The sequence below is a fragment of the Lontra canadensis genome, unplaced genomic scaffold, assembly GCF_010015895.1.
Source record: "Lontra canadensis isolate GAN:19392208 unplaced genomic scaffold, GSC_riverotter_1.0 scaffold81, whole genome shotgun sequence".
In the NCBI taxonomy this organism is placed as follows: Eukaryota; Metazoa; Chordata; class Mammalia; order Carnivora; family Mustelidae; genus Lontra; species Lontra canadensis.
The window spans coordinates 3634712-3650906 of NW_022631075.1; the positions used below are offsets into that span (position 1 = coordinate 3634712).

The 16195-nt window shown below is 33.9% G+C and overlaps 1 protein-coding gene across 5 annotated transcripts in view; it reads left to right on the forward strand.

Moving 5' to 3' along the window:
- STAG2 (stromal antigen 2) overlaps nt 1-16195 on the forward strand; it is a 141293-nt gene that overhangs the window by 98793 nt on the left and 26305 nt on the right. For all 5 annotated transcript variants that reach the window (XM_032882337.1, XM_032882341.1, XM_032882339.1 and 2 more), the window contains 11 exons: nt 764-875; nt 2560-2677; nt 3305-3408; nt 4465-4557; nt 4696-4785; nt 5404-5607; nt 7202-7272; nt 7803-7890; nt 7980-8060; nt 9855-9947; nt 12895-13069. In XM_032882337.1, the coding sequence (XP_032738228.1) occupies nt 764-875; nt 2560-2677; nt 3305-3408; nt 4465-4557; nt 4696-4785; nt 5404-5607; nt 7202-7272; nt 7803-7890; nt 7980-8060; nt 9855-9947; nt 12895-13069 (1229 nt within the window). The remainder of the gene's footprint in view (nt 1-763; nt 876-2559; nt 2678-3304; nt 3409-4464; nt 4558-4695; nt 4786-5403; nt 5608-7201; nt 7273-7802; nt 7891-7979; nt 8061-9854; nt 9948-12894; nt 13070-16195) is intronic.

The window sequence follows — 16195 nt, forward strand, 5'->3', positions numbered from 1 at the left end:
ATGTTCAGTTTTAAAGAGATGACTCTTTATAGGTTAATGTGCATAAATGGTATGGGCTAGTGTAATACTTCTACAAAAGGAAATAGTTGCATAAAATGCAGTAATATTTTTAAAAAGAAATAATCCAGGGGCGCCTGGGTGGCTCAGTGGGTTAAGCCTCTGCCTGTGGCTCAGGTCATGGTCTTGGGGTCCTGGGATCGAGTCCCGTGTCAGGCTCTCTGCGCGGTGGGGAGCCTGCTTCCTCCTCTCTCTCTATCTCTGCCTGCCTCTCTGCCTACTTGTGATCTTTATCAAATAAATAAAAATCTTTTAAAAAAAAATCCACGGGTGTCTGGTGGCTCAGTCGGTTGGGTGTCTGTTTTTGGCTGGGACTGTGGTCTTAGGGTCCTAGGATTGAGCCCTGCAGTAGGCTTCCTGCTCTGCCAGGAACCTGCTTTCTCCTCCTTCCCTCTGCATGTCCCCCCCCCCCCCGCTTTTGTTCTCTTTTGTTTGCTCGTTTGCCCTCCCTCAAATACATAAATAAAATATTAACAAAAAGAAATAATGGAGAAGTTAATTGAAGAGGACTTAGAAGTACCATTAAGTATGAAATGAAAAGGATTTATAACTATTATTTACTTGGGTATCATGTTGGAGAATACCTACACAGGCCCCATTTACTCTCTTCTATGAGATGCTTAAATATAGAATCCAAACTGTTTTTTAAAATTAGGAAATAATTTTTTGTTGTTGTTTTAAAAGTTAATATTTTCCTTGATCATAGGCTCTTCAGTCGTAGAGATCCAGAGGATGATGGAATGATGAAAAGAAGGGGGCGACAAGGTCCAAATGCCAACCTTGTTAAGACATTGGTTTTTTTCTTTCTGGAAAGTGAGGTTAGTTGATGTTGTTCATTTTGTACTTAACGTTCAAAACAATTTGGAGAAGGGGTTGAAATGATGTACATCTTAAAATCTTCCATATATCGCAGTAAATCTTGGATAGAATAAAGTTGTACCCATTACACAAAATTTAGAAAAACATTCTTTTAGTAAGATGTTCAAATAATGGGATTTCTGTATAGTACTAAGAGTATGAATTTTGGAGTCAGAAAGACCTTATTACCAATTGTGTTCCTCTACTTACTTGTGTAACTTGTTTAGTTGCTTAATCTTTCTAAGTCTCATTTTCTTTGTAAAAATGTGGATAATAATTTCTCAGGTAACATTGAGCTAATCCCTGTAAAACTCTTCATTTTTCATGTGAAACTGTTAATACAGACCTTGCGCTTCGTTCTCAGTATTTGGTACCTGCTTTTTTAACTTTTGTTGAGGGTAGGGATTTACATTTAACCTCAGCTCTTCTAGGTCTCCCTCAGATTGAAAATTTGCCTGTTTACCAGAATTTGAGAGGATCCAACATACATTTTTCGTGTTCATATTATGTATTACTCAGTCAGTTTTAGGGTCTTTTAATTAAATTTTAAAATTTTTGCTGTATATAGAAATATAGTTGGCTTTTGCATCTGTATCTTTCCTAAATTCACTTACTTTAGTAAGGTTTTAATAGATTCCTTGGGATTATCTATAATAATGCAAATAATGTTCAGTTTACTTCTTCCTTTCCTGTATTTGTGCCATTTTCCCCTGGCCTTATTGAACTGATTAAGACATCCAATAGAATGTTGACTAGAAGTGGTGAGAGTGGACATCTTTTGATTGTTCCTGATCTTAGGGGTAAAGCATCCACTATTTCTACATTGTTATTTAGTTATAGGTCACATGGTGTAGTTATTTATATTGAGAATGTTTTCTTTTATCCCTTTTGTTGAGTTTTATCATGAATGATGTTGAATTCTGTCCAGTGCTTGTTCTGAGATGATTATTTTATTGAGATGAATATTTTATCCTTCATTATGTTAATATTTGAATAATGTTGACTAGTTTTTTTAATGTTGAACCAACCTTGAATTCCTAGGATAAAACCTACTTAGTCATGATCTGTTACCCTTTCTATATATTGCTGGTTTCACTTTGCTAGGTTTTTGAGGATACTCCCTCTTTGTTCATGTTAGATGTTGGCCTCTATATTTTTTCATTGGTAATGTCTTTGACAGGTTTTGGTATCATTATAATGATAGTCCTTGGAAACAAGTTGGGAATCTGTAGGGCCTTTTAGTCTTCACAAAATGAAGAGAAATAATATGCTTATATATTGAATTGATAAGTAAATTTTTAAAAAATGTTTAAGTAACCATAATTACTCCCATTAAATTAAATTAACAATGTATTTTATAACTGAGTGTGGTTAACTCATGTAGTATTGAGTCCAAATAGGTACTGAATATACATGCATATAATTAATCAGAATTAATTTTCTTGTTAACTATCATAGTAATTATTGTGAGTTTACTTATACTCAGCAAGCTAAGGCAGTTTCTTCTTTGTTCTTTTTTCCATTTGACCTAAAAAACCAGATTGCTGTTTGAGTTTGTACATGTTGCCAGCAAAGCTTCCATTCTTTTGAGTTGAGGCTAGTATGCTGTCTGTCTAAGAACACATTGGTCTTTTTAAATTTTAGTTACATGAGCATGCGGCATACCTTGTGGATAGCATGTGGGACTGCGCTACCGAGCTACTGAAAGACTGGGAATGTATGAATAGCTTGTTGCTGGAGGAGCCGCTGAGTGGAGAAGAAGGTACATGGGTGTTTAATTATGGTGTTTTGTTACCTAGACAGTTTTAAAAATAGATTTTACTTACTCCATTTCTTTCTCTTTAATATTAAAAAGTAATTGAGAGTGCTTGCTTTGGCAGCGCATACACTAAAAACTAATTGAGGGGTACCTGGGTGGTTAAGTTGGCTGGGCATAGGACTTTCTCAGGGTCCTTAGATTGGGCCTCGGGCTGTGTATGGAGTCTGCTTGAGATTCTCTCCCTTATGCTCTATTCTTCCCCTGCGTGTTTTTTTTTTCTCTCTCTCTCTCAAATAAATCTTTAAAAAAAAGTAATTGAAAATCTACATTAATAATTTTGTTTTCATATACGTGAATATTATGAAGAAAAATGTAGTTGCTGTCAGTACTGAGTTAAAAAATTTTTGTGGTATCTCTGTTCATATTTTCTTTGGTTAAATTGTGGACCAGTGGTACACAGATTTGTACTGTTTAGTAAAGTTTAATTCTCATCCTAGCTGTGATACAGTAATGGGATTTTCTTTAGTACATTAGGTCAGATTCTGTCACAGGCAGAAGGATTGTTATGTAATACTTACAAGTAACATAGGGAAAAATGAAAAAGGTTAATTCTTTCTGATTTTTTTTCAGCACTAACAGATAGACAAGAGAGTGCTCTGATTGAAATAATGCTTTGTACCATTAGACAAGCAGCTGAATGTCATCCCCCTGTGGGAAGAGGGACAGGCAAAAGGGTATGTTGGTATAGTTTTACTATTCTAAGGTGTGTTTCTCCTTTTGATATGATTTTAAAAATTCTTGCATATAACTATAAAGCCAAATTATTGAATCTTACATTTTATTTTTCAGATGATCTTTGTCCATACATATATGTTAGAAATAAATTTTGAAGCATTAACAATTCGGGAAATTTTGAGTTCCTTCCATGAGATACTTTGTTAGTTACTATAGAAGATAAAGTGATTGACTTCTCTCAAGACTTAATATAGCTTACCATTTTAGAATGGTGCATTTTTTCATTTTGGTTTATTTATAGATTTGCTTTTTCTTTTAATAAAAATTAGGAATTAAAACATAATTATTCATCAAAATGGAGAAATTCCTATTTCCTTGGATTATATTTTAATTCATCACTACAAAGTTCACATATATTTGTATTGTAAACCAATAATTTCACAACCTTTGAAACTTTTTTTGATTATGAGGCGTAAAAATACATGGTTTGTCACATAGTATACATCTATATATATGTGTGTTTGTGTATAATTGAAGCAAAAGTTCTTCGAACAATGCTTATGGTATGTGACACATTTTGTTTTATTTTGTTTTCTGTTTTTTTCTTCTTTTTCTAATTGATGATAGAATTCATGCTATCCTAAGTGAGTTCATGTTGAGTTCATAATCCATGCATTATGGCCCACAGCTTAGAGTAGGCTGAAATGCTACTCAGTCCCATTATTGTATAAGCTCCTAAACTTTTCCTGTTCCTAACTGTTGCCTTATTTGTCTAATGGTAGCATTGGTTAGTCTAATTGGGTACTGATTTTGCCTCTAGAACTATTTAGAGGTTTTTTTTTTTTTTGGTGCTGTTATTTTAGGTGGCTTTTAAAAAATACTGTGCAAGTTATTCTTTGTTACTTTTGGGTTTCATGTTTTACAGTAGAGATTTTAGTGTCCTTCATTTGAACTGTAGTTTCATTACTTATTTTGTATGTCTTAACTTCAACTTGAGCACCTAACAGTGTTACTAGGTTTAATAAATACTTAAAAGCATCGTTGTGTTGCTTTAGGTGCTGACAGCGAAGGAGAAGAAGACCCAGTTGGATGACAGGACAAAAATCACTGAACTTTTTGCTGTGGCCCTTCCTCAGTTATTAGCTAAGGTAAGTTTGTATAATAGAAGAGTATTCATAAGAAATTAATAGGTTTTGTTTGGAAATGTCAAACTGATTTTTATCATAATGTTTACTTAACATTATTGTGATGTTTTGACATGATTTATTTACTTTTTTATTTCAAAGTACTCTATAGATGCAGAAAAGGTGACTAACTTGTTGCAGTTGCCACAATATTTTGATTTGGAAATATATACCACTGGACGATTAGAAAAGGTACAATGTTTTCTCTGTATAAAAACAACCTTGAAGAAAAACCATTAGTTTAGCTTGTCCCATCATATTGTTTCTTTATGTTTTTGAAACTTCTAATTTTAAAGGAAACCTACATTTTATATATCTTCTTTGTTTTTTATAAGTTATATTTAGAGAATGGTATTAATGAGGCTTCCCTTTGATTCATACCCATACCCATGCCCTCATTCCTAGCCATTATTTGATTATATCTGAGAGATTTGTGGAGATTGGGGGTAGGTAAGTGGATAATAACAATTATAAAATGAAATCAGTTAATAGTACTTTTACTGTGTTCCAGGAATATAAATACTTATATAATATATCCAGAAATATAAATTCTTTGTATTAACATTCTTACCAAAGCCCTATAAGATAGGTAATATTGTTCCCATTAAAGCTGAGGAAATAAGTATGGTTGGGTCAGTGTGTTTACTTACCACGACTAGGAAGACACACTGAAATGTATGCCCTACTTGTAGAGTTACTGTTTTTGAAGCTTTTCACCAAGTTAGTATAGGCTTTCTGTGCCTATCATATGTACCTTAGTTTTTTCTAATAGGTACCTTAGTTTTAATGAAAAAAACTTTGATTTTGCAGCATTTGGATGCCTTATTACGACAGATCCGGAATATCGTAGAGAAGCACACAGATACAGATGTTTTGGAAGCATGTTCTAAAACTTACCATGCACTCTGTAATGAAGAGTTCACAATCTTCAACAGGGTAGATATTTCAAGAAGTCAACTGATAGATGAGTTGGCAGATAAATTTAACCGGCTTCTTGAAGATTTTCTGCAAGAGGTATATATTAAAAGTATTTTGTCAGTTGGGTCCCTCCCCTTTAATAACTGAATTAGTCACCATTCCTGGTGATAGTCCCTAGCAGTAATGTTGAAAAATATTCAGATATTCTGTTCTTTGATTCATCATGCTACTATTACTCTTCCACCAAAATGGGAAGGTGGTAAGAATCTGTGACTTGGAGAAGGTAAAAGCAAAACTAATACCCTTTACACTTTTTTAACTTTAAAGAAATGATCTCAGATGTTACCAGGGTTTAGCCAAACTAGAGGCTGTTAGGCAACACAGTGTAAATGAAACAGGAGCGAAAAGTAGGCTATTTCTTACTGTTTTGGCAGTGTTAGTAAGGAAAGGTAATAATCTTTGATATTGTTAAGCCTTGATAAATTGCTATTAGAGCCACTGTTGATTTTGTTTCCTGTGTTCTGTTCTGTTAATATTTCCAAAGAAAGTTAAAGTGTGGCACTCAAATACACTTAAAGTTTTTTTACTTTTATCTTTTTTGATTAAGGAGGGCACATGTTGTGATGAGCACTGGGTGTTGTATGCAACTACTGAATCACTGAATACTACATCACATCTAATGATGTACTGTATAGTGGCTAACTGAACATAATAAAAAAGAAGTATGTACTTAACAGTTTAATTGACTTGCATTAAAATAAAGTCGTAATTCTCAATACATTTAGCCTTTTTCACATAATTTTGTCATTAATGTTGCAAAAATCATATGGACAGTGTAATTTTCAGTTTTCTTTTTAATAGCTGCTTCTTTAGCTTTCTTTTTTGTGTAACAGTCCATGCTTTTACTAAGTTTTGCTTAACTGGTAGTTTGTGGAAATAAGTTAATGTATAGTGATCACATTCTTAGTTTAAAAATGTGATGGCTCTACTCTTGGCTAGATATGATTGTGATTAGGACAAGTTAATTTAAAATCAAGCAATGGGTTAATTAAGTTTATTAATGTAGAAAAACCATGTTTAGAAATAAGCATTTTTTGAGAGACTTGGGGTTCAGTACAGTATGTTTGGTAGTGTTTAAAAAAATTTACAAGTTTCATACAGTAAGACTCCTAAGTTTTTAAAAAACTTAAGTTACTCTCAATTGGAAAATTGATATCCAGGAAGGACTATGCAAATCTCTTTATTCAGAAGGTTTTATCCAAATTGTTACTGGTCTGGTATGTCTTTCTTGGGCACTATGTTTCTTTCATTAAGGTTTTGTCTTTTAGGTGTTGTTTTTATGATCTCTTACGTATCCTTTACTGTTTTTTTTCTTTATAGTTCTAATACATTTTTTACTGTGAAAGACTAAATGTCTTCATAGTTTGGGCAAGATTACTTCAAAAGAGAGGGGAGAATGTCATTCAGTGTTTATCTCTTGGGTGTAATGTACCTGTGATAATAACTGTGTTGATTCATTACTCCAGCCATATTGCTTTAAATTTGGACAGATCTAGGTATTGAATGACAGAGTTAATTTGTGGTATTAAGCTATTCTTTCTTTTCAAGGTGGTATCACCAATGTGATAGTCTAAGATTTTTCACTTGGTGGTTATTAAGATTTAATATTATATATAATTGATATTCATAGGGTGAAGAACCTGATGAAGATGATGCATATCAGGTATTGTCAACATTGAAGAGAATCACTGCTTTTCATAAGTAAGTTGAATTTTAATGTTCTGATTTCTTAAAACTGTAGCAAAATCAAAACCAACTTGCATGTTTTAGTGTTATAATGTTATCAGTTCTGCTAGATTTCTTTTTTTTTTGAATAATTTTTTTAAAAGATTTTATTTATTTGTCAGAGAGAGAGAGTACAAGCAGGAGGAGCAGCAGGCAAAGGGAGAAGCTGAGCAGGGAGCCCAGTGCAGGGTTCTATCCTAGGATGCTGGGATCACGACCTGAGCTGAAGGCAGATGGCTTAACCAACTGAGCCACCCAGGCGTCCCAGTTGTGCTAGATTTCTTGTGCTTATATGTAAAAAGTAGTTGACAGAGTCATGTTTTGAGGTGAGAAATAATTGATAGACTGTCAACCAGCATACTTTTTAAAAAAATACATTTTTTTTTGTTGTGGGTGCATGTTACAAAGTTTGCTGTATTTACTTTGACAGCATTTTGTTAACATTCAAGTCCAGAATAAAAGTGATTAAGCTTAACTTTTAAATATAACTTGATTCTTTTTTATAGTGCCCATGATCTTTCAAAGTGGGATTTGTTTGCTTGTAATTACAAACTGTTGAAAACCGGAATTGAAAATGGAGACATGCCTGAGCAGGTTTTTATTTATTTTCAAGTTACATATTTAACTTTGAGAATGAATACTTGGGACTTTATAGTTTTAACTGTATTCTCTTCTTTTTACAGATAGTTATTCATGCACTGCAGTGTACTCACTATGTAATCCTTTGGCAGCTTGCAAAGATAACTGAAAGCAGCTCTACAAAGGTTTGTGGTAGTCCAGTGGAGTTCTTATTACATTAAATATCATTAACTGTTTTCAGCAAACTTTCAATGAGATCAATTTCGGTAAAGTCTTGCTTATTTCTAAATTACTGTTTAGGCATGTGTACCATTAGAAAGTTATGTTTATAGTTTGATGTATATTCAGTGAAAACATTAATATGTTTCAAGGTATGATTTTAAATTTAAAAAATTTCACATTTTAAGGTGGCATAATTTATGTATTTTCATGTTCTCAAAAGTATTGAGAACATATAGAAATACAGATTTTGTAAATTATGACCAAGAGCTTTCGAAACAAGCTTACAGCTGTTGGATTATATAAATTGATGATAACAAGCCAGCTGCCCCTGGATCTTCTTATGCCTCAGTATTGTTTTGGGATCACATTTTTCATACGCAGGATTTTTCTACTGATGTTCCACTTCATTGTAAGTCGCTGTTTAGTAATTGAACCAAAATAATATTGCCTTTTTCATTTGTAACTGACTGAGCCACCCTAGGTGCCCCTTGTCTTTTTTTATTTGTAAACTATAAACTTAAAAAGATTACACTTGCTGTACATATAGCCGTAAATATTATTCAGGTTCATTTTTATAGATACTATGTAATATCTTGGAGATAGAGAATTTGTTGTTCATAGCTTTTTTCCTCAAAAACGATAGTCTTGATACTAAGTTTCTTTTGTGTAAAATCACAGAATAATTTTAAATGCTTAGAATTTCTGTGAGCTTTTAAAGAGCAAGAAATGGATATTTTCTCCTTGAAAAAGCAATTCAGTATTGTTGTTAGTGTATTTTTTGTCAGACAGCTAAGAAATTCATTTAACTCAATATCAAGCTTATAGCAGGAACAACAACCAAATATGATTGCTCATCTGAGTCAAAAGCATTGAATTAAAAACTAAAGTGGGAAAAGATTATATTTTGAGTAGAGGGGAAAGGGTAAAAATGAATGATACTAAATACAAAATTACTCTGAAGCTTGGTTAAGTTTTCTTTACCAAATCAATCAAGTTAAACCTGTTTTTAGGAAAAGATTTTATCATTTTTTTAAAAGATTTATTTATTTATTTGACAGACAGAGATCACAAGCAGATGGAGAGGTAGGCAGAGAGAGAGAGGAGGAAGCGGGCTCCCCGCTGAGCAGAGAGCCTGATGTGGGGCTCGATCCCAGGACCCTGGAATCATGACCTGAGCCGAAGGCAGAGGCTTTAACCCACTGAGCCACCCAGGCGCCCCAGATTTTATCATTTTAATATAAGTTTACAAGACATTAAAATTTGTTTAAATTGGAGTAATACTACAAAACTGATTTTTTCCATCTCTTTAAAAAGTACAACTAAAAGATGCTTTTTTATTAATTAATTTCTTCTGTTCATCAGTTGGCTGCCCTTCAAATTACAAAACAAGGATGGAGCATTAATCTTTACTCTCTAAGCATTCTGAGGTAGTAGATTGGTTAAAAGATAGCCATATACAGTCATATAGGTTTTCTCATTTTAAAGGACCCAGACCACTTTGGATATTATGCACTAATACACCTGTTACTTTTAAGGCTGTAGTTTGTTGCTATTTTTTTTTAAAAAAAAAAGGTCAAATTTTTTTCTTTCTTATAAATAATAAACAAGAATTTAATGTATAAGTGGAGTAAATATAGTTAAATATATCATAATATTTTATGTAATTTGAAGTATGTTAAGTACCAAATGAGGTTTTTATACAATTGTTCATGTTAAATTTTTTTTAAATTTTTTTTATTCATGTTAAATTTTTTAAGGAGGACTTGCTGCGTTTAAAGAAACAGATGAGAGTTTTCTGTCAGATATGTCAGCATTACCTGACCAACGTGAATACTACTGTTAAGGAACAGGTTAGTAATTACCGTAGGTAGCCATCTTTTGTAAGCAACCCTTAATAAATATCTGAACTAATACAGAAAATTTAAGTAATACTGAGGTTGAGCAAAGCAGAAATGTCTTATATCTGTCCATGTATATGATAGTCAAAAAGACAGATTAATAATTTCATATGGAGTTTATAGATTACCTTCATTGAAATTATTCTGTATTATTTATGACTTGGTAAACAGGCCCATATATACAAATTAGATGTATGAAATTACATAAGTTATTCTTGAACTTAACAAGTGCAAGTATGCCTCAGGGAGGGGAACGGGTCCACATGGTTTTGTCATCTCTGAGAATATTATCAGATAGATATTGACATTCTTGCCCATCCTGACTGTGCAAATTATTTTTGTTATGTGGACTTTGTCTGAAATAAAAATTTTAATCATTCCCCTGCCTTCAAAGTGTTATCTTCCTACTTCATATGCTCTCATTGTGGAAATACATTGTTAACTGCTGTCATAGGTAGTTTTCCCATCTGTAAAATGAATTCTAATCCTGGGACTGAGAGCCTATTTAGTTTTAATTCCCTAATAGAGGATTAAGCTTTTTTGTACATTTGCTTTTTTAATGCTTCTATGGAGAAGACATTTTTATAATCATAAGAAATATTAATAGTGATACAGTCAAAGTGGTTATGGTGATTTCAAGGGTTTTTTTTTGACCCATTTCATTCTGTTTAACCTTTGCATATTGGGGGAGATCCCCACCAGTCATCAGAAGTTCTATTTTCAACAGTTTGTGTTACGTTGGATACTGTTTATTTATTTTTTTTTAATTTTTGGGGTTACTACTCATTTTAAATTAGGGTATACTTCTTTTTTTTCTATTTTATTTTATTTCTTTTCAGTGTTCCAGCATTCATAGTTTATGCATCACACCCAATGCTCTATGCAGTATGTGCCCTCCATAATACCCACCACCAGGATCACCCAACCCCCCACCCCCCTCCCCTCCAAAACCCTCAGTTTGTTTCTCAGAGTCCACAGTCTCTCATGGTTCGTCTCCCCCTCCAATTTCCTCCAACTCACTTCTCTGCTCCATCTCCCAATGTCCTCCATGTTACTCCTTATGCTCCACAAGTAAGTGAAACCATATGATACTTGATTCTCTCTGCTTGACTTATTTCACTCAGCATAGTCTCTTCCAGTCCCGTCCTTCTTAAAGCTACTATGAAAGTAGTTCAGATACGGTCATCCAGCTATAAAGCGATTAGTAAATTCCTTCAACCTTTGTGAGTGTCCCTTGTCTGTATTTTATTTTAAAGTATCAAAACTGATTTCAGTGAAATACATTTAGAGTTTTGTAGTTAAAAATTCACATTCATTATCCAGCTGTTAATTTTATTTTTCTTCTTCCAACTCCCATTTGTCACTCCCATACCTGTATACTTGGGCATAAATAAATTAGAAGATATTAAATGGCCAAGATCCAGTAACTGACTTCCACATTTTTCTTGCAAAAGTATGAAGTATATTCCTATAATTACTACATTGCCAAATTCTCCAGTGTTAAGTATGTAGTTTTGAATTGTAGCAATAAAGGATTTGGAAATTTAATTTTCATCTTTATAGTTCACATGAAAGGAACAAAAATTTCCATAGATAGTAAATTCAATTTAGAGTTAAACTCTTAGGATAGATTTTAATGAGGTATACATTGATCCAGAATTACTAACATGAAGTATTCCTCTTTGTTTTCATATGCCACCAAGATATTCAGCGTAATATTCCCTATTAAAGTGTTAACACAATTTCTTATGGGTTATCATATGTAACCTTCTGTTTAATCTGTTTTTCAGGCCTTGGCAATTAATTATTTGGTCATGAAATACCTTGTGTGTCAGTCTTCCTAATAGCTTTCAGAAATATGTCCTGGTCAATTCACTTGACCTGCCAGTTTACCATTTTAGTCAATATCACCATGCTTATCACTCTTTTTTTCTTACCACGTATGTTGCGAAAGTTTTTGTAAACTCAGATATCCTGATGGGTGTAAATGACTACTATCATAGTAAAGTGAGGAAGAACTGAAAGAAGTAAAAGCATAAAGTAAAAGAGAAAGAAGTAAATGTGTTTAGTTCCAAAAAGGTGAAAACATTATTGAGATCTGCTTTGTGCTCTCTGTTACCTGTCTTAGCAGTAATTTAAATGTAATTCTTTAATGTAATTTGCTATTGATTTTGTGACTGCTAAATTCTGTTTTTGTAACCCGTTCCCAACAGATAATTAAAAATTTCCAGTTTCTTCTGAATACTTTTACCAGTGTTTGAATCCATTTAAAACTCCTGGCAGAGTTTTTATAAGCTTCTTGAGATACAACTTTGGCTTTATGTTTATTATGATATTATTGGATTTGTCTGATGAGTACCTAAGCAGGCACATAGTTTATTGTGGTTTTTTTTCCCTACTTAATTGCTACACGTATTGAGAATGAGAGTGCTTAAAAAGTACCAAGGGCTTTGTGATCTTTCTTCTGGGAGATAGTTGAGCTCCTTGGTATGTTTTTGTCTTCATAGAGGAAAGGAATGGTACCAAGTTTATGTTATTCCCTATTTAGGGATGTATACCATGAGGTATTGTCATATAGTGGAGAGTGGGGTTTGGAGTCAGAAAACCTGAAGTCGAGTCCTGACTGCATGTTTTGGTAGTGTTAACAGATTATGTACAAGTCACTTAATGTTGCTGAAAATAATACTTAATGAAATTACCTTGCAGTTAGTAAAGCATGATTGCAAATACTAGAAATCATTTTTACAGAAATGTTATTCCTCACCTTTAAAAACTTAAGAACATACTCTACACTGATTTTTCTTGGAAGTTGGATTGTGTTTCTGTGTTAAATATATGTTACTTGTGGCAGTTGGTGAGAAACCTTGGATTATAGCATGCTGTACTTTTTTTTTAATAGGCCTTCACTATTCTATGTGATATTCTGATGATCTTCAGCCATCAAATTATGTCAGGAGGGCGCGACATGTTAGAGCCATTAGTTTACACCCCTGATTCTTCATTGCAGTCTGAGTTGCTCAGCTTCATTCTGGATCATGTCTTCATTGAACAGGATGATGATAACAACAGTGCAGGTAATTTTGTTGGCATCTTTTTGTTAAGTCTTTGCATCCACCATAAATTTAAGTAACAGTGATGTAAAGTGTTGTGATACTATTTGATATTTTATTCTGAAAACATGAAACACAAGTGCATGTTTCAGCACATTTATATTAATTTTTGTAATATTCTAAAAACATGGTGATGTCTCAGGGCATAGGCTTTGGAGTCAGATCTTTGCTTCTCACTAGCCCAAGCCTATTTTTCTAATTTGTAGCTACCTTACAGAACTGTCTGAATTAATTGAGGAAAGTGACTTGTGCAGTGCCTGGGCATGAAGTAGGTACTCAGTAAAATTTACTCCCTCTTCCCCTTAGTTATTGGTAATACCAGTTTTCAGGTAGGTAGAGCAGAATAAAGTATTTCTTTAAGTGACATTTTTGTTGTATACTTTTGTAACACAGGTTTTCATATTTTGAGGGGGTTATTAAACTTTGTAATTTCTCAATGTTAGAAGATGTTTGAAATTGTTCTGTAAATCTCTGGGGCAGTATAGAATGTTCACAGGAAAATAATCTCACCAGTCTTCCCTAGTGGTAAGTTACTCTTTCTACCCTAATTACATACAACAGATGTCTTACTTGAATAAGAGGTCATGGAAAAAAGTGTTGGGTGGCTTCTTTCTGGGTTTGGTCTTAATTTGAAGTTATACTTGAAGGACAATATAACATCATTATAGGGACACCTGGGTGGCTCAGTCTATTAAGCATCTGCCTTTGGCTCAGGTCATGATTCCAGGTTCCTGGGATCGAGTTCCACATTGTGCTCCTTGCTCAGCAGGGAATCTGCTTCTCCCGCTGCCTGCTGCTCCCCCTGCTTGTGCTCACTCTCTCTGGTAAACAGACAAATAAGTAGATAAATAAAATCTTTTAAAAAAATATAACATCAGTATATGTGAATCTCCATACATACACTAATGTACCACTGCAAATCAGATTCTAAATACATATAATTTTAGAAATGGCTTGTAGCTTATTTTCAATAAGAACTTATTAAGTATTTAAAACAGCCAGAAGAGAATTGAGAAACCTAGAGTAGCAAAAACAGTTGTCAAAAGTCCGTGTACTAAAGTTTATATACTTAAAATTTTTTACCTTTTACTTGGAGTTGGTGGTTTAGTTACACTTCTATTTTTAACATTTATTTGACATTTGTTGGTCAGGAAGTAGATGTTGTGGATATCAAAAAATGAGACAATTCCTTTTAAGAATTCAAGTGCAGGGGCTTCTGGATGGCTCAATGGGTTAAGCCTCTGTCTTCGTCTCCGATCATGATCCCAGGGTCCTGGGATCAAGCCCCGCATGGGACTCTCTGCTCAGCAGGGAGCCTATTTCCCCCTCTCTGCCTGCTTGTGATCTTTGTCTGTTAAATGAGTAGATAAAGTCTTCAAAAAAAATTCAAGTGCAAAAAATATCTAAAAAAATAATTATAATGCGGGTTTGATAAGTAATAGAAGCATGTCCACATTGTTGTCATGTAGAGGACATATTAACTGGTCTGGCAGTCAAAACATTGAAATAAGCTAGCATCTGGATTGGATCCTAAAAGACGAGTAGGAGTTTTTAAAACTTCTTGGGAAAGCCTAGCTGCATTCAAAAAATTGATACCAAATCAGTTTTCTTTTTTAATCCTTTTGTTATAGTTGGGGGACTGCCTCTGCTTCATTTATACCATAGAACTAGAATGAGAATAATTATTGCTCGGCAATACTTCTGAATTTTCTAGGAGCTTCTTGAAATTATGCTCAGTCTTACCTTCTTGGACTTTTTTTTCCCTATTTAAAAATGAAATGTATTCCATTTTTTTTGAAAAATGTAAAATATAACATGTTTGTCCATATCTGCCACCAGCATTTGTCAAATTTTGTTGTTTGTTAGCAATTTTTTAGAGGGGGAATAAAGTATAGATACAGAAGAAACCCTCAGTTGTATCCCTGTCCAATCCTATTACTTTTCCCTGGGGATAACTGCTATCCTGCATTGGTGTTATCATGCCTTTGCATTTTAATTTTACTATACCAGGAGTTTATGTATCTGTTGACAATATATAGTTTATTTTCTGTTGCTAGCTCCCATATAAATGGTATTATGTTGAACATTTTATTTTGCATCTTGCTTTTTTGCATTAACATTTTTGAAATTTGTCAGTGTTGACATATGGTTATAGCTTATTCATCTTGACTGCTGAATTATTATGTAATATGAATTAACCCTACTTTATCCTTTTTTCTTATAAAAAGATTTTATTTATTTGACAGAGAGCAAGAGAACACAAGCAGGGGAGAGGGAGAAGCAGGCTCCCTGCTGAGCAGGGAGCCTGATGTGGGGCTGGATCCCGGGACCCTGGGATCATGACCTGAGCTGAAGGCAGACGCTTAATCGATTGAGCCACCTAGGCGCCCCACTTTACCCTTTTAAAAAAAGATTTTATTTATTCATTTTAGAGAGAGCATGAGCAGAGAGGGGCAGAGGAGGAAAGTGAAAAAATCTGAAGAAGATTTTTCACTGAGTGCAGAGGCCTGGTGGGCTCAGTGGGGCTCGATTCCATGACTGTGAGACCATGACCTGAGCTGAAATCAAGAGTTGGATGCTTAACCAACTGAGCCACCCAGGCACGACTACTTTATCCAACTTTTTCCACTTTTTCCCTGTTATATAAATAGTGTACAATAAATGTTCTTAAACTTACCGGCTTGAGCACATGTGCAAATGCTTTTCTAGTGCATACCTAAGAGTGGAATTGCCAGATTATATAGTCTTTGTGCATCTTAAATTCTACCACATGTTGTGAAAATATTCTCCCTAGTGGTTGTATTGTTTTATTCTCCCACCAGCAGGGTGAGTTTCCATTGGTTTTCATTCTCATCTAACCCCTGGTGTTGTAGACCCATGGTTATTTATTTGATTTGTTAGCCCATGTACATTAGATGAGAAAGAATGGAAGAGAATGCTTCTAGAGGCACTGATAACACAGAATAATAAAGGCAGTTGACATATATGAAAGGCCCAGTATGTTGGATACTTCTTTAACATTCTTTAATCCCCACAAGATAAAAGGTGGCTAGTTTTTGATGCGAAGTGAAAAAAACCCCAGAGTGCCCT